Source organism: Polistes canadensis, unplaced genomic scaffold (assembly GCF_001313835.1).
Source record: "Polistes canadensis isolate GaletaPanama2010 unplaced genomic scaffold, ASM131383v1 scaffold_141, whole genome shotgun sequence".
NCBI lineage: Eukaryota > Metazoa > Arthropoda > Insecta > Hymenoptera > Vespidae > Polistes > Polistes canadensis.
Window position 1 is genome coordinate 325,467 of NW_014569688.1, and position 23,286 is coordinate 348,752.

The 23,286-nt window shown below is 28.3% G+C and overlaps 3 protein-coding genes across 4 annotated transcripts in view; all 3 read right to left on the bottom strand.

Annotated features, from left to right (window-relative positions):
- The window catches only part of LOC106788502 (diacylglycerol kinase 1), an 82,404-nt gene extending 72,454 nt beyond the window's left edge, over positions 1 to 9,950 (bottom strand). The window contains exons 1-2 of the mRNA XM_014751815.1: positions 9,872 to 9,950; positions 9,537 to 9,663 (exon numbers count right to left, since the gene is read on the bottom strand). The gene's annotated coding sequence lies outside the window, so the exon portion shown is untranslated. The remainder of the gene's footprint in view (positions 1 to 9,536; positions 9,664 to 9,871) is intronic.
- A 1,932-nt stretch (positions 9,951 to 11,882) lies between these two features.
- LOC106788503 (MLN64 N-terminal domain homolog) lies at positions 11,883 to 19,762 on the bottom strand. Of its 2 annotated transcripts, XM_014751816.1 has the most exons (11): positions 19,190 to 19,762; positions 17,732 to 18,016; positions 17,151 to 17,231; positions 16,908 to 16,985; positions 15,874 to 15,927; positions 15,652 to 15,784; positions 14,936 to 15,141; positions 14,082 to 14,237; positions 13,847 to 13,951; positions 13,576 to 13,751; positions 11,885 to 13,464 (listed from the first exon to the last, which is right to left on the bottom strand). In XM_014751816.1, exons 2-11 carry the CDS (start codon positions 17,975 to 17,977, stop codon positions 13,257 to 13,259), a joined length of 1,443 nt encoding a protein of 480 aa, XP_014607302.1. In that variant the 5' UTR covers positions 17,978 to 18,016; positions 19,190 to 19,762; the 3' UTR covers positions 11,885 to 13,256. The 2 variants fall into 2 exon arrangements, with proteins under 2 accessions (XP_014607303.1, XP_014607302.1); XM_014751817.1 differs by lacking the exon at positions 14,082 to 14,237 and having other exon boundaries at positions 11,883 to 13,464.
- A 91-nt stretch (positions 19,763 to 19,853) lies between these two features.
- Positions 19,854 to 22,372, bottom strand: LOC106788504 (NAD kinase 2, mitochondrial-like). Its single transcript, XM_014751818.1, has 6 exons — positions 22,263 to 22,372; positions 21,396 to 21,699; positions 21,006 to 21,329; positions 20,848 to 20,929; positions 20,489 to 20,753; positions 19,854 to 20,411 (listed from the first exon to the last, which is right to left on the bottom strand). Exons 1-6 carry the CDS (start codon positions 22,297 to 22,299, stop codon positions 20,179 to 20,181), a joined length of 1,245 nt encoding a protein of 414 aa, XP_014607304.1. The 5' UTR covers positions 22,300 to 22,372; the 3' UTR covers positions 19,854 to 20,178.
- Between the last annotated feature and the right edge of the window lie 914 nt (positions 22,373 to 23,286).

Consider the following 23,286-nt stretch of genomic DNA (forward strand, 5'->3'; position numbering starts at 1 on the left):
GTTCCGATCGATAGTAAAGAAAAGAAACGAAAAATGAGAAAATATTTCACGAGATAAAATCAAATTCCATTGTTATAAGTGTACCAGGAGGATGTTTAATTTTCCATAAATTATTTTATCCTAGTTTTATTTCATAATATATATGTATATTTACGTATTTATATGTGTACATAACTTCGTTATAAATTATTTAAGAATCTCGAATATATTATAATATATCGAATATATTATATATTAATGATTAAAATGTTCAAAAGATTTATTAGAAAAATCTTAAAAAATAATTGAAGTTTTTTTAAAACAAACATATTTGAAAGTTTTCCATAAGAAGTGTATAGAATAATTTGTCGAACTAAAATATATAAGGGAACAAAAATGAAATAAAAAGATAAAATTTCCTATATCAAAGGTAGGTATCATTGAAAGATTCGTAGTGAACTTTAATGACTTTGGAATAAAACTAAAAAGTTCGATCTTAAGTTTATACTTAACAAGGACATGAACAAGTGTTGCAAAGGGAAAGATAATTTTCATGCTCGAACACTTCGTTTAATTTACCAAGGTAGGAAGGAAGAAGGGGTAAAGAGAAGAAGGGAGGAAGGGGGAAAGGGCGGAATAGTTATCGTAGAGAAATGTCTTTGAGACGATGGAAGTGCATAGTCAAGACGAACCACTAATAACCTATGGGGTTTATTTAGACTAAGTCTATTTAAAGAAAGTCATCGCATTCCGTACTCCAAACACGAGTTGGTGTATGCCGAGGTTGCAATACAAAGTGACAATGATGATTCCTTTGAGATTGTATATATATCTTTACTTTTGTCGTGCGTGTACGTGTACGTGTACGTAGTACGTGTTTCTGTAAATATTTCCAGATTTTGACAAAGTTTCAAACAACACAAGTAAACGATAAAAATGTGATCCGATATTTTAAAGTAGATTTTTCGATTTATTGGATCGACAAATGTAGGTTCTTTTTTCTTTTACGCGTTAATTTACATTTTTTTTTTTTTTTCAATGAATTTTTTTGGATTATTAATTTAGTTAAATATTTTGTAAATTGTTAAAGCTATGAATATTTTTTAATCGAAGTTCATTTTTTCCAACTGATATCCTCCGTGTGTCGCATTTGAAAAATTAATCGACCGATTAATTTTTGAACACAGCTAGCTCATTTCGTTTGCAATTAATATTTGCATAGATGGATTTTATTCTTGCTTTTTTTTTTTAGATTGTAAATATTATGAGAGATCTTAAACAAGAGATTTTTCATCCTCAATGGACTATATACCAAGAAAGATCTTCAAGTTTTCTCAGACCTTACTCTGTTTTTCCATAACATCCTTCTTCTTCTTCTTCTTCTTCTTCTTCTTCCACCTCGCGTTCGATCATATCGATTTTATAAACTTCTGTTTTTATAATAATCCAGATAAGATATTATCTTTTTATAGAAAAAAAAAAAAAAGAAATATAAAAAGAATACATAAAATCAGTGCGTATAAAACGTTCCAATAAAAACCTAATGATGGTATATTAATTACACAATATTATTTTCAACCGGAAAAAAAAAAAACAGAAAAACAAGTGAAAACAATAGAAATGAATAATAAATACAACACAATATATGTGCAAATCTTTTCGTATGAGAAAAACATTGTAATAAAAAATGTAACGATTTTAATGCAGTACATAAAATGAATTCGACCAAAAACAAAACTAAAGCCAAAAGAAATAAATCATAAATATTGCAATGTATCTATGGAAGAAAAAAAAAAAAAAAAAAAAAAAAAGCAGAAAAAACATTATTTCGATAAAAAGAAAATAATGCGAATCTTTATGTAAAAATTCATGACCGATATATTATCGGAGAGAAAGAAACAGAGAAAGAGAAAAAGAGAGAGAGAGAGAGAATAAAAGTAGAGACAAAAGAAAAGAAAGAAGAAAAAAAAAAAAAAAGAAATTGAAGATGCACCTATTTAATGGGCCTCGAAAACGTGAGAATATATTACTCAGTAAGAAGGATATTAACACATATATAAACATGTATACACGTACACGTATACTAAAGAAAAATCGGTAACCTCGGCACGCTGCCAAAAACGTTAGACAACTATCCAGCTGCGCGAAGCTCGTTTTATTCTCGCCGTGTGCCTTTAGGTTTCGACAAACGATGCGTTTATTGCCAGAAAGCTCCGTACCTCTCTCTTTCTCTCTCTCTTTCTCTCTCTCTCTCTCTCTCTCTCTCTCTCTCTCTCTCTCTCTCTCTCTCTCTCTCTCTCTTCATTTCTCGAAATTTCCTTGAGGCTTGGAAAAATAATCTAAGAAGAAAAGAAAAGAAAAGAAAAGGAAGGGAAAAGAAGAAGAGAAGAAAAAAAAATAATGCATGCCCTCCATCTTACGCTGATGAGGAACGAAAAAATGTATGAACAAGAGAGAGAAATAAACTCTTTGTAGTTATTGTAGTTGAAGTTACACACAATTAACGTAGCATATAATAATAATTATTCATAATACCGTTTGTGAATTATTCCCGGTCTTACTCGAGTAGTAAAATGATCCGTGTGTCTGACCATCATACGGTCCTTTACTACTCACGTGCATACAATAATATAATATCGTTATGATATTATACAAATTACATAAGAGAATTCATTTCTTTGTAATTATAGTAATTAATATTAATTAATATTATAATACGTTGTAATATTGATCAATCAAATTTTACCCTAACGAAAGATTTATTTAGATTTTTTTTTGTCTGTTTTTTTTTTTTTGTAGAACAACGCACGAAAGAGATCATCTTGAAAAAAAAAAGAATAATATATATTAAATAATTGTATATTAACATATATCTATATCCATCATTCGTACATCTAATGTTAAAAGTATAAAGAATAGGAAAAAGTTTACACGCTTCGTGATCTTTCGCACAGCATAAGGTATAACTTTTTTATTTTGTATAACACTTTGCTAAACGAGGATGATATAAATTTGACGAGCGGAAAAAGTAAAAAAGCAAGGTTGACGTCAAAGTGTGAAGAAGCACCATAAAGGAACAGAAACAGCCGCATATTTTTGCGAAATAACCCGTTAAATTTTTCCCCTTTTCCTCTCATCCGACGCATTTGAATATAAAAAAGATGGAAGATAAGTATTACGAAAACTACATTAGAACGAAATATTGTTAAGAATTTATTTTTCAATTGAATTATATTATTTGATTAATATTTCATGCATATTTATATCTTTTAGAAAACTATGTAAACTCGTATTAATTAATCATTAATTATATGTCTTATTTTTTTCTTTCCAACGTTTAAAAGAAAGGTAAAGAAAGAAAAAAAAAAAAAAAGAAGACTAGGTTCTTGGAATCAATGAAAATTCGTGACGAAGCTTGGCTTTAATGTCGGTTTTCTCTACAGGTGGTTGCTTCTTTGACACTTTCGATGTCACTGACATCACCACCCATTGATGACTGTTCAAGAAACATTACGAAATTGTTGGCAGGAATATTAGAACCACGCGAACCGCGTTACAAATTATTTAAACACGGATTTTCAACTCTACTCGCTTACTATAGAACAATGAAATTTTATAAATAAAATAATATTCACGTAATTATATTATATTTGTTTTTTTTTTTCTTCTTTTTTTTTACGAAAATATATTTCATACCTCTGCACAATATAATGTTAAAAACTGTTTATGAAATATGTCACGAACTACTCTCATTTCTTTTGTCAATTGAACCAAATTCTCATCGTGGAATCCAATTTCAAGTATAATAAAGAAATGTAAATAAAAGTAAGAGAGGAAATAAGATAAAATCCGGTTTATGCGATATTATTCTAATGTTCCTATTGTGACGGCGACAAGCATTAGCATATTCACGGTTTCCTTCGCGTTCGTTAAAACTTGCTTTTCGATTTTTCTTTTCGAAATTACGCATTCTCCAAACTACCGGAGATCTCAAATGCGTACCAGAAACTGGAATTGCATCCTCCAAATAGAAACTATAATACTTTGGAAGAAAACTTACAAAATACTCCTAGCATCATTTTTTCTCTAATATATTTTAATATTATATTTAATAATTAAACAAAATATAATATGGAAAATTATTATAATTAATATATTTATTCACATAAATAATATATTTAGAAGACAAGAAATCATGAATAATAATTAATTTTTTGAAGAATATTATTGACACTTTTAATATATCGGGTTTTCGAAAATTGTCAGGGTAAAATTATTTATCGTTGAAATAGAATGACAGGACATTTTAGAAGAATACTCGTCGATAATGAGGTGAAAATAATAGACTTGAGAACAAGTATAGAAGGTAAAGTGTATAGAAAAGTTAGCCGTTGGACAGGTAGATCGATATTTTGAGTTACCTTGTTTCCCCTGTAGTTTTAAATACGAGGAAAATCGACAGGAGAATAGATATTTATTTATATACTAACAAATTTAAATATTTTCTATTCAGAAATCTTACAATTATTACATTTTCTGACATGAACGCATAATTTATTTTGCACTATGATAATACCAAGGAATTATTAATTTTAATCATAAGAATGATATTTCTAAGAAAACTTGTACAATTTATAAGCATAATAATATAAAATCTTATTAAAAAAAAATATGATTTAAAATAATTATCTTAATGCATCATGTATATCAGTACACAATAATATCTTTGTCTATTATTATTATTATTATTATTATTATTATTATTATTATTATGAGACATATTCCTAAATATATCATTCTTATGGTAAATTTAATATAAAAATGATTCAATTGAGTCTACTCTTGAAAAAGTTTCGGAAAAAAATTCTTTATCATCTATTCATAAAAAAAATTCTATCACAGGATGATTTATGATACTCTAAGCGAACGATAGATGACAACTACGACGACTATGATGGTATTAGTGATCGTGACGGTGTTGGTAGGTGGATTGTACTCCTCTACTAGAGATGCACATTGTCCTGCACAATTTGATTTATCGAACTGGAAACATAGATAATCTTCCTATCGTTTTTGCCTAACCGTATATTATCGAGGATTAATTCATTTTGTGTGAGTGAATAAGTTAGAGAGATAAAGGTAGAATAGAAAGATTATTGAAAAATATTTAATTCGTTTATAATTAATTTCATACAATTTATTCGCGCGTATGTGAAGCGCACGCGTGCGTCTACATTTATACAAAATAATTGTCTATATATTCATTTATCTCTATTTGTGAATAAATAAAAACCTTTATAAATTAAAATAACATTTCAAATTGTATATAAGTGATTGTGTGAAAATCTTTTTAATTACTTTTTAAATTATTTAATTGAATAACAAAGTTTCTTCGTATTTTCCTGCTAGACGACTTCAGAATCGCATAACTTTGGTAATATTAATCAGATCTGGCAATACTTGCGTGCATTTGAAACCTGACACATCATAGAATAATTTAAACAAAAAACTATTAATCAAATCTTTAAGATTTCTAAATTAATAATATTAATAATGGATTTTTGAAAAATCATTTTATGTTATCATTTGAATTCGTGAAAGTTAAATTTTAAATCGGATTCAAATTTGTTATCTAATGAAAACCAAAGGATTTAATTTTTTTAAATTTATTATATTAAAGATCAAATAGATGGTTCGACTTTAAGATGTAAATGAAAAAGTAAAAAAAAAAATAAAATAAAATCGATGAACCTACTCGCCTGAAGCAAAGTAAAAAAAAGAAAAAGGTAAATCCTTTCCATCTCATTTCGTTTTCTAATCCCCGGAGAATTTCGTTGACGGATATTTACGAGGGGTAGTCGTCACCAAAGACGTGAAAATCTTCTTGAAGTTTTGAATTAAAGCCAAACACTGGATTGATGATCTCTTTCTTTAGAAATGACAGATCCAAGAATATGAAAAGGAATTTTTGAAAAGTAAAGAAAAAAAAAATCAACTTGGCTAATAAAGAAAAAACAAATTTGAAATTAGACAAAAATTCGATAGTTTTGAACGCTATAGTTACTATTACCATTTAAACGTTTGAATGTTTTCACTGAAATTGATTAATTTAAATCAAAGATTAAATTAATGATCAATGGTTTTTGTTGTTTATTGAGTCAACAAACTTGGGAATTGTATGAAAAATGTCAAAAGAAAATTACATAGAAATTCGGTATTTTATCAAAACTATAATTAACATTTGAATATAAATAAATGGATAAGCTCACACTGAAAATCAATTATTAATTCAAGCCAAACAACACTGAATGAATAATTTGTCCTTCTTTTTTGTTTTTCTTTTTTTTTTAATCCGACAAAGATTCAAAAAAATGTGAAAACAAATTAATGATAAAAGTTTGATCGGTGAACATGTTTAAAATTACACAGAAGTGTGTAGACCATCATCGAAATATTTTAATTAATATTTAAATATAAATACACGAAAGAGTACTTTTACTTTCTCTTGAAATCAATTAATTAAAATTCAACATTTAATTTATGATTATTATTTTGTTGATCAAAGAGAAGAAATCCAAAAATATGAAAACGAATTTGTGAAAGTAGTTTATAACCAATAAACGAATTTAAAATTATACAAAAATATGACGTTTTCAAAACAGTATGATAAACATTTAAATTTAAATACATGTGAATACTATAACATATGAATAAGTATCTCAAAAAAGAGATAGATAGAGAGAGAGAGAGAGGAATCGATTCGCGTCAACTGGAGTGCATCGACGTCACCAAAAAGACGCGTGTAGAAGAGAAAAGAGGAAGTGAGTTCTTTGCCAAAGGTCAACGTCTACTAACACCGACGATATTCTCGAGGAGACGTAAGCATTACTGAAGATAGAAAGAAAGAGAGAGAAAGAGAGAGTTCGTTTACTTTCAAATCCGTCGGACGATGTAAACGCAGTCTAAGATCGACCCTCTTTTACCCCGAAAGCACATGAAACTGATACACATCACAAAGAGGATTATAAATAGAATAAATAAATGTTATCCAAAAAAATAACTCAAACATTTTTAGAACTAAATTATCGACTAAAAGGTATACTCTTATCAAATATCCTCTATCAAAGATGGAAGATAAATAAGAGGAAATAAAATGTTCGATGTTTGTGTATAAGTGTCTAGAAATAAAATTATATTACCTATAACGTTGTACCTAATAATTAACGGTCTTTTTTATTTTATAAGTAAACAAAATATCGTAAATATTATTTCAATGATGAAAATAAAGATGTTATAAATAATATTTCAGAGCCTGTCAGAATATGACACCGATTAACAATGTTCATTTTGTACATATTCAGAAAGAAAATTAAATAATATAAAATGTATGTTATAATATTGATACTAAAATATAACTTCAATATTCATCTGATTTTCGACCATAATTAAATGGATAATAAAAAATAAAAAATAAAAATAAAAAACTAAATAAATAACGAATTTATTAAACTATTACAAGTATGATTTCAATATGAAGGTTTAGTTTCTCTATTTCTCTCTCTCTCTCTCTCTCTCTCTCTCTCTCTCTCTCTCTTTCTCTACTTTAACTCTTTATCCTTCTATCTCTTTCACCTTTTATAAAATTTTCTTTGATTATGTACACCACATCCCTTTGAACGAACTGCGATTATCTACGACAAAAGAGGAACCACGAAGGCGACAAGAAGTTAAAACAAGTAAAGAAAAAAGAGAGAGAGAGAGAGAGAGAGAGAAATCGAGTCTACAAAGAGAGAATTCCGTCTTCCGCGTTTCTCTTTTGCGATAATGCATTCGAGACCGCAGGATCTCGTCTTTCGCGGCAAAACGAGGACATCTTGCCGCAAACTCTATCTATCTATCTATCTACCTATCTATCTATCTATCTACCTATCTATCTATCTATCTATCTCTATCTTACACTCTATATATTTCTCCATGTACATATACATGTCCTTTTCTTTACCTATGTATCTACAATTGTACGTATACATAAGTCTATAGATATTCATACATAGGAACAATGCAAACCACTGCTATGTAAAAGGTACCTCACCTAAAGTGTTACGAATCAATCGAATAAATAATTAACAATCATTATATTGTACATATGTCATATAAATTATTTGTTCAATAAAAATAATGAAGAAATAAGAATGAGGAAAATATTTTCTATTAAAAAAGAAGAAAAAAAAAACAATAGAAAAAATATTATTTAACTGCAATCTTATATTATATACAAATTATATTACAATAAATTATGCGATTACTTATATACTGTTCTTTTGATAAAAACAATAATATAAGATTTATTTTCTATATAATCATGTGGAAATGAAAAATATACGAATAAATTTGCGACGCGGCTAATTTTAGAGTAATTATTTTATGAAGTTTCAAACTAAACACACTGTAAATATATTTAATGCATGTACTCATATATATTTCGTATAGAAGGGTTGTGGTCATAAAACACGTGCATTCGCGTGGAATCTTTGAATATTGAATTTCTAACCTTAATAAATACACGCAGAGAGAATAAGAGTAAAAGTTAAAAAAAAAATACGTGTGTATAGATTATGTCTATTTTAATCCTAGTATTATCAAAGCTTATAAGTTTTTATGTATTCTTTTTATGAAGTAAAGGAAAAAATAAAATGAACGAAGAGAGATGTAAGAAGAAAAAAAAAGAAAAAATAAATAACAAACTTCCGTTTTCCTTGAAAGTATAACGATCTATTACTTATTACGAGATAAGAAAAAGAAGAGTAACGATGAGCTTAAGATGAGAGCACTTTCTTAGCGCATATAAAATATAATCAACGAAGAGGCTCTTAACTAATATCACTACCACTACTACTACTACTACTACTACTACTAAAAAAAACGATGCTCTTACGCTTTTCGAGGACTTTCGATGGGTTATTAAGCGAGAAACTCTCAAGTGTGATATCGCGACACCGTAACACGCTACGTTTATTCGTATTACGTAGTACAACGTATAGATAGATGAAATGTTTTTGACTAACGCGGTAATGGGCGGACAGTAATCGGCATGAAATCAAGTGATTTATTGAAAAATAAGCTTAGATTTATCAAATTTGTATTAATGACTATGGAGAGTTTTTCATAAACTAGAATCCTTAAAAAGAACACCGTTGTTTGACGTTTAATTTAAATCGATCTAATTCAATGAAATTTAATTCCATGATACTCTTGGAATCTCTGTTATAAAAAGATCAGATGACGTTTAAGGTTATAACACTGTGAATCGCGCAATGAATATTTTTTTCGACACATGCAAACAAAAAATAAAAGTATTAAATAAACGTGTTATGAATCATCAACTTTCTCGCGTATAATGTTTTAGAAACCATAATAATTCTTAGTTAGATTAATATTCTATCTCCGTTTTTAAATGGTAAAGAAATAATGAGAAGTAAACGAAGGTTACAAAATAAACATACATTAAAAAATGTGAACAAGGTGAGAAAAAAAATTAAAGATGAGAAAGGATTTACCATTCCTGCGCCATCGCGCGCGTTTCCTTCAACGAACCGGTGCGTCCTTACGTTTCCGGCATTGTCATGGCTCGTTTCTTCTTCTATTTCTTTCTCTTCCTTTCTTTCTTTCTGCTTTTATCACTCACTGATATTCGAAAAAATCCGTTAATTGACGAGAAATTCTTAGGTATAATATATATATATATTGCGACAAATGTTCTAAAATAATTTCTATATAACAAATGACATTTATTCTTCGAATTTAATTACGATAATATTATTTCCTTGATTATATTCTTAAATTAAAACTATTTAGTATGAAAGAATAAAAACCGTGAAGAAATACCGTACACGATATATGTAGATTACAATAGACGAATATACAACACGACGATAATACACAATAAATATGTATACACGCTCGTGGCGCGGGACTGACTGGCTCAGTCCTTCTCGTATAGCCTGTATCCCCCCACCTTACACCACCCACTCCATCATCCTCCCCGCCACAGCGCCACCTGCCCGCCCACCAACCAATCGCGCTTATCGCTCCGTTGCGTCGCGTATCTGCTCCCCACCTCACCCCACTCGTTAGCTATTTCACCGAAATTTTCATATGTCATATTTTCTGCGCACAAAACAACTTATATACACATTTATATGATATATATACATATATATACATACGAACGTTTTAAAAGGACTGAATATTAACGCGAAGTAAATGTTAAAGGTAAGGGTAACTTATTTTCTGTTGGTAATAAAAGTAAAATAAGGAAAAAATGAAAAAAGTAAAATGGCGAATGATTTTCTTTTGTTTTCGCGCGAAAATATAAATTTTGCGTGATAACTATTAGCAATTTTTAAAAATCTTCTTTCTTTTTTACTGCGAGATGAGTTTTCAACCGATCGACGAGTTTTATTTTTAATCTTCTGAAAAAAAGTGAAATATATCATGCATATATTTATTCGAAAAAAACTCGCATCAAGTTTGACCTATTTTATTCTATCATATATAAATATGCATATATGTATATATATATGATAGAATATATATATATATATATATATATTAATGAGAGCCATAATCTTTTTTTCGACGAACGTCGATCTTTATCGAGCATTATGACGAGTTTGTAAATGCGTAGGAACAGACGTAAATATATAAGTGTATGCATATATATACACGTGTACCAGATATAAAGACAACGTGTTTCTTCCTTTTAGACGTTAAAATTCATCGGTTAAGTTTTCCAATGCGGAAATAGTTATATTTAAACTTCGAACGAGACGAAGTGTCCATGAGAAGACGATGAAGTAAAGTAGGTAAGGATATCTGTTAAAGTTCTTTAGATTATATAAACCCTCGCTCTGTCTTAACGAAACGCGAAGCTAAGCTAAAAGCTAAACTAAACTAAACTTAACTAAACTAAACTAAACCAAACTCAACTAAACTAAGCTCAAATTTTCACCTCCCACGAATCAAATCTCTCATCTCAATGTTACTATTTATACCGTTCTACGATAAAGATATGATGTCTTGATTCGTGCTAGCTCTATTTAACAAAATATATATTTGTATGTATATATGTATATACCATACACAGTCATTTAGTATGTCTATGTATGTATATAATATGTGTGCAAGTAATTGTGGTAGTGAACTAGGTCATAAAATTCAACAAATTAATTTTGATTCGTTTTGTATTACAATTATCAGTATTACAATATAAATTATAAATTATATTTTGTGTTACAGTAATTTTTATTATAAAACAAATCATAAAAGTAATGTTTTCAATTTTTTTTACTTATTGTTAGTCCACTGTCATAATTATTGGTACAATGCATAAATTATATATATATATATATATATATATATACATATACATACATAGAAAGGTATTAAATTTTGTCTTAATTATACTAATTTTCTTTTTTTTCCTTTGTGGAATCGTTGCGAGCGATACGAGTGCTATCAAATTCGACACTAAGTCGGCACCAAATTTTCTAACTTTATACGAAATATCGTGTTATTTTTTTCCTCCTCTCCATTCTTTTTTTGACTTGTTATATTCTAGTTCGTTGAATTTTTAAACAGATCAACTTAAGCTAGTTTAACATTAAACGTACCACGACCGGTTGTACATTACAAATTAAAATTCTGCGTTCAATTATTATTATTAATATTTTATCATCATTGTCGTCTAAAAATTGCTTTATTTATTATTTAAATCGATAAAAATTTATCATCATATGCATTCAATTGTACAAAATATAAATTTTCAAAAATTACTATACACAAGTATACATAAATTATAGATTTTTAGTAATTAACTATTGCTTAATAAAGTAAAAATCATTGCACAATTAATCCTGTTAAAATAAAAATAATACTAGCAATCATCATCATCAAAGAGAAAATTAATAAATGAATTCTTTGTTTGACTTATTGTCAGTAATTTATGTTCAATCAAATTCAATTCAATTTAATTTTGTTCTCTCTAAAGAGTATCTCCCTTTTTTCTTTTTTTTGGAGAGATTTCTCTAATAATAGAGTTCGGATAAATAGACAAAAATTTTAATTACAAAGAAATCGATTAAGAGTTTGTAAAACAATTTACATTTAAAAATTTGAGACGAGCGCTCAAATAAAAATGACCACACGGTTAAATTACATTTAATGCATTCATTCAAACGTTCGTGCATGTATATATGTATTTACGTATGTATGTATGTACGTATGTATGTATGTATATATGTATGCAGGTATGTATGTATGCATATATGTATGCATGTATGTATGTAAATATATATAAGATCAATTATATACATTGTTTATGTACACTGTGAAAAAACGAATGTTTCTAAAGATTCTTTAATCGCACTGTTACTTTCATTCATCGCACCCATCAGGAACTTCGTTTTTTTTTATTTTTTCACTTTGGGAATGCAAGAATACAACGTTTATAAAATAAACTTAAAATTAATAATAATAATAATAATGTGTTTGGTTTTTTTAATCTTGCAGCTTATCCTATTTTTTAACGTAAAGTAAATAAATCATCGATAAGCATTATTAACTAAAGTTTACATATGCCTGTATGAATTATTATTATATAAAAAATAATAATAATAAAAATAAAAGATGAACAAAGGTAGCAAAAACTAGATTGTACATAAAAATGTCAGTATATTTACATTATTAAGAATATCACGAACGTCTCTTTAAAGATAAATTATTTTTATATCTTATTAATAATATTTATCATCTTTCTAATGCGTATCTTAAAATTTATCAATTGAACGTGGTTATACCGATGAAGCAACAAATTATAAACGAGAATAAATCTTATTAGAAAAGAAATTGTTTTTTTCATAATAGAGAACACTTCGGCACCATGTTAATCAAAACTTCTCCCTCCTCCCCTCTCGTCACCCACATTATCTTTTTCAACTTGCTCACATTTGTCAACAAAAATTTCTTTTTCTTTTCTGTTTTTATTATTTTCTTCCTCCTTTTTTTATTTCAAATAAAATGCAAAGCGTCGTCTTTTGTATTTACTTCAAGAAAAAAAAAATGTTGATTTTCTCGAAATTCGCATACTGTACATATATATGTGCTCTTGTGTTTATGTATAATAGTGTGAATAATCAATAATTTGTTCGTTCATATAACGTAACTGTCATGATAAACTCTTCTTCAAATTAGACATATAGAAACTTTTTGGTGACATTTTAGGTAGCAGCGTGTCTTCGAGATTCGTCCAAATTCTTTCTCAAATATGACATAAATTCTACTAAGGCTATGGATAATGATTTATCCACAACTTTTTGAGGTATCCAACCCTTTAAATTGGTATTGAGGATCCATGTGAAACGGCACTTGCTACTATCACCGTCTGCTAATTTCTCGGCAGCCCAACAACTTACACCATTTTCACCCCTTTAAAAAAAAATAAACAAATAAAATATCAAATATAAAAAATAATTATGAATATTAAAAATTAAAATTACGTTAAATATGGATTCATGAATTTTTTAATGTGTAACTCACCTGACAACGTTTTTTCGACTTGGAAATGATTTTAAGGTCACTGACATACCGCTACTTATGTAATAATTACCAAACTTATTACGGTGTCTTAAAATAATAAAATCTCGTGCACCAATCAGTCCACCACCCTGCGAACCCGTAGCTTGATAAATTATATCTGTGTTCTCGTCGATGTGCTATATAAAAGTAATGTAGCAATTCTCGTTAATTATTTTTATATATTTATGTTGATAAGTTGAGTTAATGAAAATTAATAGGAAAATTTTAGTACCTGCAATTTCCTCGACTCGGTTACAAGTTTATTCCATGTTGGTGATGCTTCGACACCGTCGAACAACCAATTGACGAGCATACTGGCTGGTGCATCCACTATACCCTTAAAAATAATAATTATTATTTTTAATATATTATTTTCTTTATATTATAAATATAATTTTTTTTATACATATAATATAATATTATTATATATATATCTGTATGTTTTATAATAATATTATAAATTTTACTGTAATTTTCATTATTTTTCCTTCTGGTCGCTTGGTTTGCATATACGAAATTATATCACCGCACGACATTGTAGTTTCTATTTTCCACTCTTTGGACGTTAATAAGTCATGACTATCTTTTAATAACTTTTTAGCCGTCATTTTATATTCTTCAATCTGAAAAACAAATTTATAAAATAAGACTATACGCATATAGTCTTATAGGCGCATTATATGCGGTAGTAAAAATTACAAAAAATATTCTATATATGGTGTCAAACTTTACTCATAGTCAGGAATGTGCTCTGAATCATATAATCAAATCTTATTACTTGGAATTGTAGGTAATAAAAATTAATACACTAAACTCACTGGTAATTCTGTAGAATCATTTGAACATTTTTCTATTTGATTATTTTGGGAATCCTTTGATTTATCGTTCCCTTTATCACCGAAGAAAAAATTTTTAATAAACTTAACGTTACAAGCATTAAGAATAAAAGATGTCATTATTATATATTCGTAAAAAATTATTTCAAATAAAAAAAATTGATAGGACTGAAATGATTTAAAAAAAATATAACTTTTACACAAATTTTATTATCTATTTATAGTTATCAATTATTGCACTTTGTAAAATAACTTACTGATAGTTCAACAGTCAACTAAAAGTAACTTGATTCTTTGATTTCTTTTTATACTCCTAACCAATATAATGACTCATATTACTTTGTGTACCTTTAAAGGTGTTTGATACTTTTTATAACCAACTTTAGCGACAATTTTCTTTTAAATAATTAGTTACATATTACACGAAAAAAATTTCTATATAAAATCTCTTAAAAAATGTTGAATATAAAATTAAGAACACAAACCTTATCAGCTGTTAATTTTGATATTGGCTTATGAATAAAGATTTCATTTGCAGTATCCTGTCTCCTAACAAGTTCATCTTCGTTATCCGAGTGAGCTGGAGAATCCATTGGTGTATAAAAGTTACGTGGCGGCTCGATTGAACTGTATTGATGTGGATTCGCGGTGGTAGCTTGAATGAGAGGTGCTCTTTCCGCGTTTGACATGTCTACAAAAAATTTAATAATAAAATATAGATATTGTATGTGTGTATTAATTTGAAATTTGTGGTTTGAATAAAAGATTGTATTTATGTTTAATTAACTGGACTGACCAGTTACTATCAAAACTCTTGCTTGATGTATTTTTATATCACACACAGCACACGTGTAAGGAAAATACTTCTTTATTCAACTTATCGGATTAGTAACAAAGAAAGTGAATACAACGCATCAAAATAGGACAAGAGAATAACCAAGTACTGAAGTAGACGTTCAACTATTTTTATGACCATTTAAAATCCTAAAACCTTTAGAAGGAAGTAAAAATGGGGATAGAATTGTTCCTTTAGTCCAATCCTTTCCTCTTCATCTAACTCTAAATAATAATCTTTTTTTTCGAATAACAGTGTCATTTTTGGCAATAGATTTATCGCTAACAATACACACATATCAATTCGTTGTTACTCTTTTGAATTTCGTATGTTTTTCTGTTTTCTTTGTTTTCTATCTCGACTTACTTCGTATCCAATTTATAACATGTGTTTCTTGAGGTATCACGCGGAAATCGAAGTACCAAGCTTCTGCCCAAGAAAGAATGAAAGACGTGAGTATCAGTAGAACTTGAAAGACTGGCTGGTTGCATGCTAACCACTGAAATTAATCAAGCATATACAGATGTTTGTGGAGCTTATTATCATTTGATTATTTTTTCTTTATAATTATAAATCGAGTTAACTTACATCGAAAAGAAATACTTTGGCGAGTAAAAAGGCACACGTAGAGGCAGTCGTTAACTATAAACAAAAATTATAGTTTATTTTTAGATCGGAGAAAAATTTTTTTATATATGTTATTGGCAAAGTAGGAAATGCCTAAGCATTGTTGATAATGCCTGGCGTTTTTAGGCAATGTTTATACGACGAGTGTTGGTTGTGAAAGAAAACGAGGAAGGCGGAAGATAACGGGGAACGGTGAAGGGACACGAAAGACGACGATAGACGATGAAGAGTCGAGTACGCTAATTATGATCGTTATCTTCGGATTACGGCGTAAAGAGTAATACCTAACATCTCGTAGCGATAGACTGTGAATTTAGATTATAGATGCTTGCCGTTTTATCTCATTATATTCTTAAATCGTTTAATAATTATTGTTAAACGTTATTAAATAAATAAATCAAATTACTACTTTCTTAAATAAATAAATACAAAATCTTACATTATTTAGGCAATGTGTGTTGAGAAGAATACATTATGTATTGGGCAAATGCGCACACACACACAAGCGATCGGCTGATCAAGCGAGCTGAAAGGAGAAACGATAAAGGGGAGCTCCTTCTGTTGATTTCTGGGCTTTCTCAATAAGAAAAAAGGTTCTGATAAGGTTATTATATAAATAACGTGTATTCCTCAAAAATACAAATGTTATTTTGAAAAAATAATGAGTGTTCAAAAACGAATCGGAGATATATTTCTTACTTTGCTGGTTTCTCATTTGGCATTCTACAGCATGTCGAGGAAATGTGTGATATATGAATACATTTGCCGATAACATATACATAAGTTAATTATTTTTAATCTTTTGAACAAGCATTTAAAATAAAATACTTAAAATACTGTAATAAAATAATTGAAATATTTTTATAATATCTTTTTTATTTTTACTGCAGTTAACTTAAAATTTTGTGCACGCTCATCAAATAAATAAAAAACAATTTTTATTTTATAATTTTTTGTTATAAATATCAGAATAAATGGAGAGAATGTTTACTTACGGCTACGAAGATCCAATGATTTAAATAGAGCAATGCATAAAAGAGCAACAACACCGTGAACCTGCATATGGCTGCCATCTGAGAAGATGAAATCCGTAAATTTCTGTTTCCTCAGCAAGAATAACGAAATATTACGACGAAATAAATGTCATTTTGTATTTAAATACTCTAATTTCTTTTCTTTCTTTCTCTATGTCTCTTTAATTGTTTATTTTTTATGTAATATTAAAAATGTATATTTACCACAATGTCGAAAAGGGACGTTTTTATGTGATAATGTACAACCTGGTTGAAAAATGCTGTTTCCAAATTTTCACCAGCTATCTGAAGGAACAAGAGACCATAAATAAAATGTTATACATAAAGTTAATTAATTATTGAAGCATAAAATTGTGATTACAACATAATACATAATAGGATAATTTGAAAATTAGCGCCATTCTTTCACTTTAAAATTTTCATTAAAAATATGAAATTTTATGCAATTAAAAAATAAAAAAAATATATTATTCATTGTATTGTAAAAGTTCACTTAATTTATATATTACTAATTTTCTCAAATTTCAAACCTTTTTATCAATTATGCAAATCCATAATCAAACATAATGAAATACATTACCCAATTAATTTATAAAATATAATAACAAACTATTGATTGCATTTGCCTAATTATAATATCAAAAGAAATTTTTGGTTGAATTTAACATTGGGTCAAAGATACATTTAATTTTAAGAAAAATCTTTCCCGCGCTTTCCAATGTAACGAAACAAAAAATAAAATAGAATCAATCAAACAATTTTAAATATTTAGAAATAATACTCACCATACTACAAATAAGCCACATAAGCACGGTCAAAAGAAGATCAAATGTTATGAATAAACAAAAAAAACGGCGGACATTAGACATCCTGCCGCCTTCCCTAGCACCAGCTATTAGATCTTCGCTGAGGACAATATCTGACGTTCTCGTAAAACTTTGTTGCGTGTAAGAACTTCTTTGAGAATTAATTGAACCGCTTAGGATGTTCTCCACCGCAGTTCTTATATTTTGTACATCATCTTCTTCCATCCTGAAATAATTTTTTTGGAAAAACGCAACGACGGAAACCTGTTGAACACCATAAATAAATTATTTTTATTTTCTAATATTTTCCTCGATCGAGGAACAATAATAAATCATACGAAACTGTTACCACATCTTTTTGACGCGACATAATAAATTTCTTTTAAATATGTAACTTTGACAAAATAATTTTTATTCATGCTTTTTATACACGTATATGCATGTGTATGTGTTTACACCACATACTTCCGACATTAAAATTGATTATTTCAGATTAAAATAAAAGTAACTTTAAACTTTAAATTTACAATTTAGGAGGGCTATCAAAGATCTAAATGATTTCATTACTGTAAACATTAATTGGAATTTATTTAGAGTGTGTGAGTAAGCAAAAGCTTATCTCCAATCGGAAGTATACTCTTGTTATATAGATAACACATAAAATAGTTACTTTGTTACATCATTACATTGTATGCATTTGAGGTAATAAATTCGATACTACTCTTCCTCTTACAATAAATTTGTGCTTTTAATCTAATCATTTGTTTAGTTTAGTTATATGAAAAGACAAGAAAGCCATTGTTCCTGCGATAAAGTTAGTACATTAATATGATACGATTGTAAACGAAATGTTATTTTTTAATATAAACAGAGATAAATAAACGTTAGGATTAACAATAAAAATGCAACAGTTGATTTTATTGAAAAATGGTGGATACAAGTTTTTGTTGAATGATTTCTATTCGTACCACTATCTTACCCTCGATTAAATTATATCATTGTTTAATTGACAGAAATTCACGCGTCGACATTAAAAGAATAATGTTTAAATTATAAAACGCGCGACTGATCTTCAAGTAATAGAAACGTCAATCGAAAATGTAAATATAAAAAGAAAAAAAAACGGCGTTGATAAAATAATTTAAGTTATGAAGCTGTCATTGACATTGCATTCTAACCTAAAAATAAACATTCTCACATTCATATCGGAACGAACATTAACTTCTATTTTGTTTTTATTTTTTTATTTTCATAAACGAAATTTTGTTGGTCAATTTTTCATCGGACTTGAATCACGTACACAATGAAATTCAATGGTAAATAAAAAATAAAATTATTAATAGCAATTAAGAAGACCCCTCCTTATTCGTTTATAGATAATACAGAAGAAGAATTTTAAATTGTCTTGTGTACATATTTATTTCTTTTTGTTCGTACCTTTTAGTTTCACACCGGACCCTCATATATCCGGTCGAGATAATTTATTGTAGCAAGCTTCGTGCCCGCACATTCTAAAACGTTCCTTTCTTCGAAGATCGATCCGAATTTGTCGATCTCGTTGATGTTAACACTTTTCATAGACTCACTTTTCAAGCATTAATAGGGTTCACCAAAGTAAACACACAAGCGCATCTTACACCCACGATTTAATGTTAACTAAATATCCCTTCGTATAAGGAAAAATACTTCGACTGATTTTCGCTAGGTGTCGCTAGACGTAGACCGAACTTCTCCGAGGGTAAACGATTATGACCGAATTCTTTTCTCTTTTAAATATATTATATTTCTGTTTAATATACAGAGTGTTCAAAAAAACCATTCAATATTTATATAGTATATAGAATAAGATTATGTCTATATCTAAGAAATGTTTATATCTTAAAAACGGTTGACCTTTCGATCTATGTTTACTAAAGATTTTTTACTCAATTCAGTGTATCCTACATACCACATAAATATTGAATGGGTTTTTTTTAACACCCTGTATATTTAAATATATATCATAATATATATTGTTATAGTGTTTTATCGTTATTACATTTATAGTATGAACGTATAATTATCCTTCTTACTTTTATAGTAATATTTTTTTCTTTTTTGCATCATTAATATTATGAAAAAATATATTTTTAATATTCTTAACATTTCTTACATTTATATACATACGCAATTAAATTACTATTTTAAATTCATGTTTATTTAAAAAGCTTGCATTGAACTATTTTCATCAAGGATTAAGAAATATTATATCCTTTCTTTTTATATATAACTGTAAAAAATTAAATATATTCCTAGTAACAAATACGGTTAAAACTTACAAATTCGTATAACTGCTATTCTTATGTCGACTGGTACGAACTTGATTGTATATTTGATTGATCGTACTTTCTTTTTAGTTTATCCTTGTCTCGTAATATTAAATATCATCAGATAGGAAGGATTAAATTTAGCAGTGCAGCTTCTGGTTCTATCTCAAATTCTGCTGATGTTCCTAAATTAAATTGTACAGCAATGCCACCATCTAAAACCAATCCTCCGTCGAAACACAATGATTTTACTGTTAATTTTTTACAAATGTTATATCGTTGTAAAGTCTTTGGAACTGGAAGTACTTTTGTTACCATCATATCTCTTATAGTGTAACAAAGATTTTGTTCTTCTAAAAAGCAAAATTAATATTAAAATAGATATAATAAAAGAAACGTGTACTTCTAATATAATTGTTACACATTGTACCTGGATTAAAATGCAAGCTGTTATTAAACTTGGTACATATTTGATTTATTTCTTCATCTGTAAAATTCTTTCGGTCATCAACCAAACCGAGTATTTGTTGTACAAGTTGTGGGCTAATGCTGTTTATTGCCTTGTACCAAGCTGTCGAGCCTGTGCCCGTACTTATACAAAGACCAGAGCTTTTAATTTTATAGAAATTCTCCTCATTATCAAATTTGATCAACAAAGTACTTATCTTTGCTGCCAATACTTCGGCTGCGAATACCTGTGAACAAAATATTTACATTACACAAATTAAATGAAATGTGTATTATAAGATATATTAACGTAAGGCTTAAAATAATGTTTAAGTAACGTACTTCATTGAGTGCTAGCCAAGGCAACTTCCTTTCATTTAATTGATCTGAATTAATTGGTTTCAGTTGGTCGTTGCAAAAAAATCTGTTTGTAAAAGATTCTATATTTAAGATAAAAAAAATGTATAGAATTTAAATCGTACTTTAATTCAATAATATACCTTTCAACTCCAACAAGACGACCTTCCTCATGCATATGAAAAGGCAATTCCCAAATTCCTTCACCTTTCAAAGTAGTTCTAATTCTAGATCTCATTAATACATCATATTGTCCTGCTTTTAATAATTTAAAGATTTGCGATATATTTTTGGTATAATAAGATGGTAACATCAAGTAACCCTCTGAATTACTGGGATTAGAATTAATTCCTATTATGGGTGTTTTGTTATCGAATATTAAGTTAGCAGCCAAAAGGAACGTGCCATCGCCGCCAATGGGCAAAACTAAATCGGCCCAGACTACATCAGATCTGCTTATGCTGCTTCTAAAAAAGATAAATTATAAAAGATCAATGAATATTTCTAAAATGATTAAAGTTTACTCAACTCACCTATCAACTTTCTTGTATTCAATGTTTAGTTTGTTAAGTACCTTCATTACCTCACTTTCGACATTTTTAGTAGAATGATGACAGGATAACATTGACTCATAATTGGAACCTCTTCGTAATAATTTATTTTTAAATTCTTCTTCGTTCAAACCAGGCTCTCGTAATTTTTCAAAATTATATCGTGTTAATTTGGAGACTATGAGAACTCTCTTAGGAACAAAACTCGATGCATTTCGTATGAATTCTTTCAAGTTTTTACGATTATACGTTAATTGAGATTGAAGATAAATCTGCTGCAAAGTTCCTAAAAAGATGCAACGATTCTTCATTCACGTGTCTTCTAAGCACGTGTTCTATGTTATAAGTCTAAAGGTTAACGTTCAATCAATTTTTTTACAAGGACTGTTTTAACAAAGATTTTATGTTTACTAATTCGATCAACTCATTAACGAAATCAAATACTTTGACACATTCATATGTAAATACATAACCATATCTGTAATACGATTTTATTGATCTGACAAGCAAAATTTATTTAATTATTAATAATATTAGAATGACAGTGATTCTCATTTTGAATATTGACTATTTTATTTTTTAAAATAAAAATATTAATCGTTGTAGTAAAAAAAAAAATCAAAAATGTTCAAGTTGTTTATTTATTGTAACTAATAAACAAAAACAAATAAATTATATATATAAGATATAAGAAAGGTAATTATTAGGCTTATCGATTACCTAGAATATTATTTTGAAACCGATAACACTTGTGAATTATGAGTTAACAATACATATATGTGTTGTATAATAAAATGTTAACAACAAATTGAGGCAATAAAAAAAAAAATAAAAAAATCTCTTTCTCACCGACAGTAGTGTTCCGAACACAGCCAAAAAACGTCATCGCACACGCCGATTGACGTGCTCGCGATGTTTTACGAGAGTTCTTGTTAACGTTAGACTCATCGAAATATTTCGAGAGAAACGATGGAAGCGCCCCACGGCGGACACTCAACGAAGTTTTTAACCCTCTCTCCAAAGGTAAGGTTAAATTCATTACATATTACACGCGCCATTTTTATGATTTTGTTTCTTGATGCTATTTCATCGAAATCGAAATAATAATTAATTTCATATTTTATCGCCTGCGCAAAATATACTTTGCACAGAACAAACAATGTAAGTTTTTTTATCTCACTTCATCAGTGAACCTTCCATTTATGAGGACTGACAATTAATAATACTACTACGTAATTAATGGGAAGAACAAAAAAAATGATAAGAAAAATGAAAAGAAAATATTTTAATGGCTTTTTTCGATTCTCATTTCATTGCTACTTTATAAAACCTTTTAAAAGATATCGTTTTGTTTTCACGAGTGTGTATGTAGTAACGTTATTAGAAATATTTACAATGCTTAGAAAAATATTAGGAAATAATAAACACGTTAAAAAATTTTAATATATTTGCGATATTTGCATGTACCGAAAATGGTACGCATAGCAGGGTAAATGTTAAGATAAATCAAAAATTAATCAAATGATAAAACGTAAAATAAATGATCCAACTGTACGGATACACGCTTCGCTTACACTTTATTAATTCATTTGCAATACATTAATTAAGTTTGTTTAAATAGCATCGAGGCTACCTAACGTACGCCTTCGTTTATACTATAGACAATCATCTAACTTAGATCTTTTTCTCACTTTCTGAATTTTCATTTCTTATTCTTTCTTTCTTTTTCATGCACACACGCAATAAACAAGCACGCATGTTATCTCGCGTTCTCTCTCTCTCTCTTTCTTTCTCTCTCTGTGTTACCATCTCACTTCTACGTGTCCAGCTTTATGCGCGCGTGCGCTTTCTTCGTTTTTTTAAATTTATATAT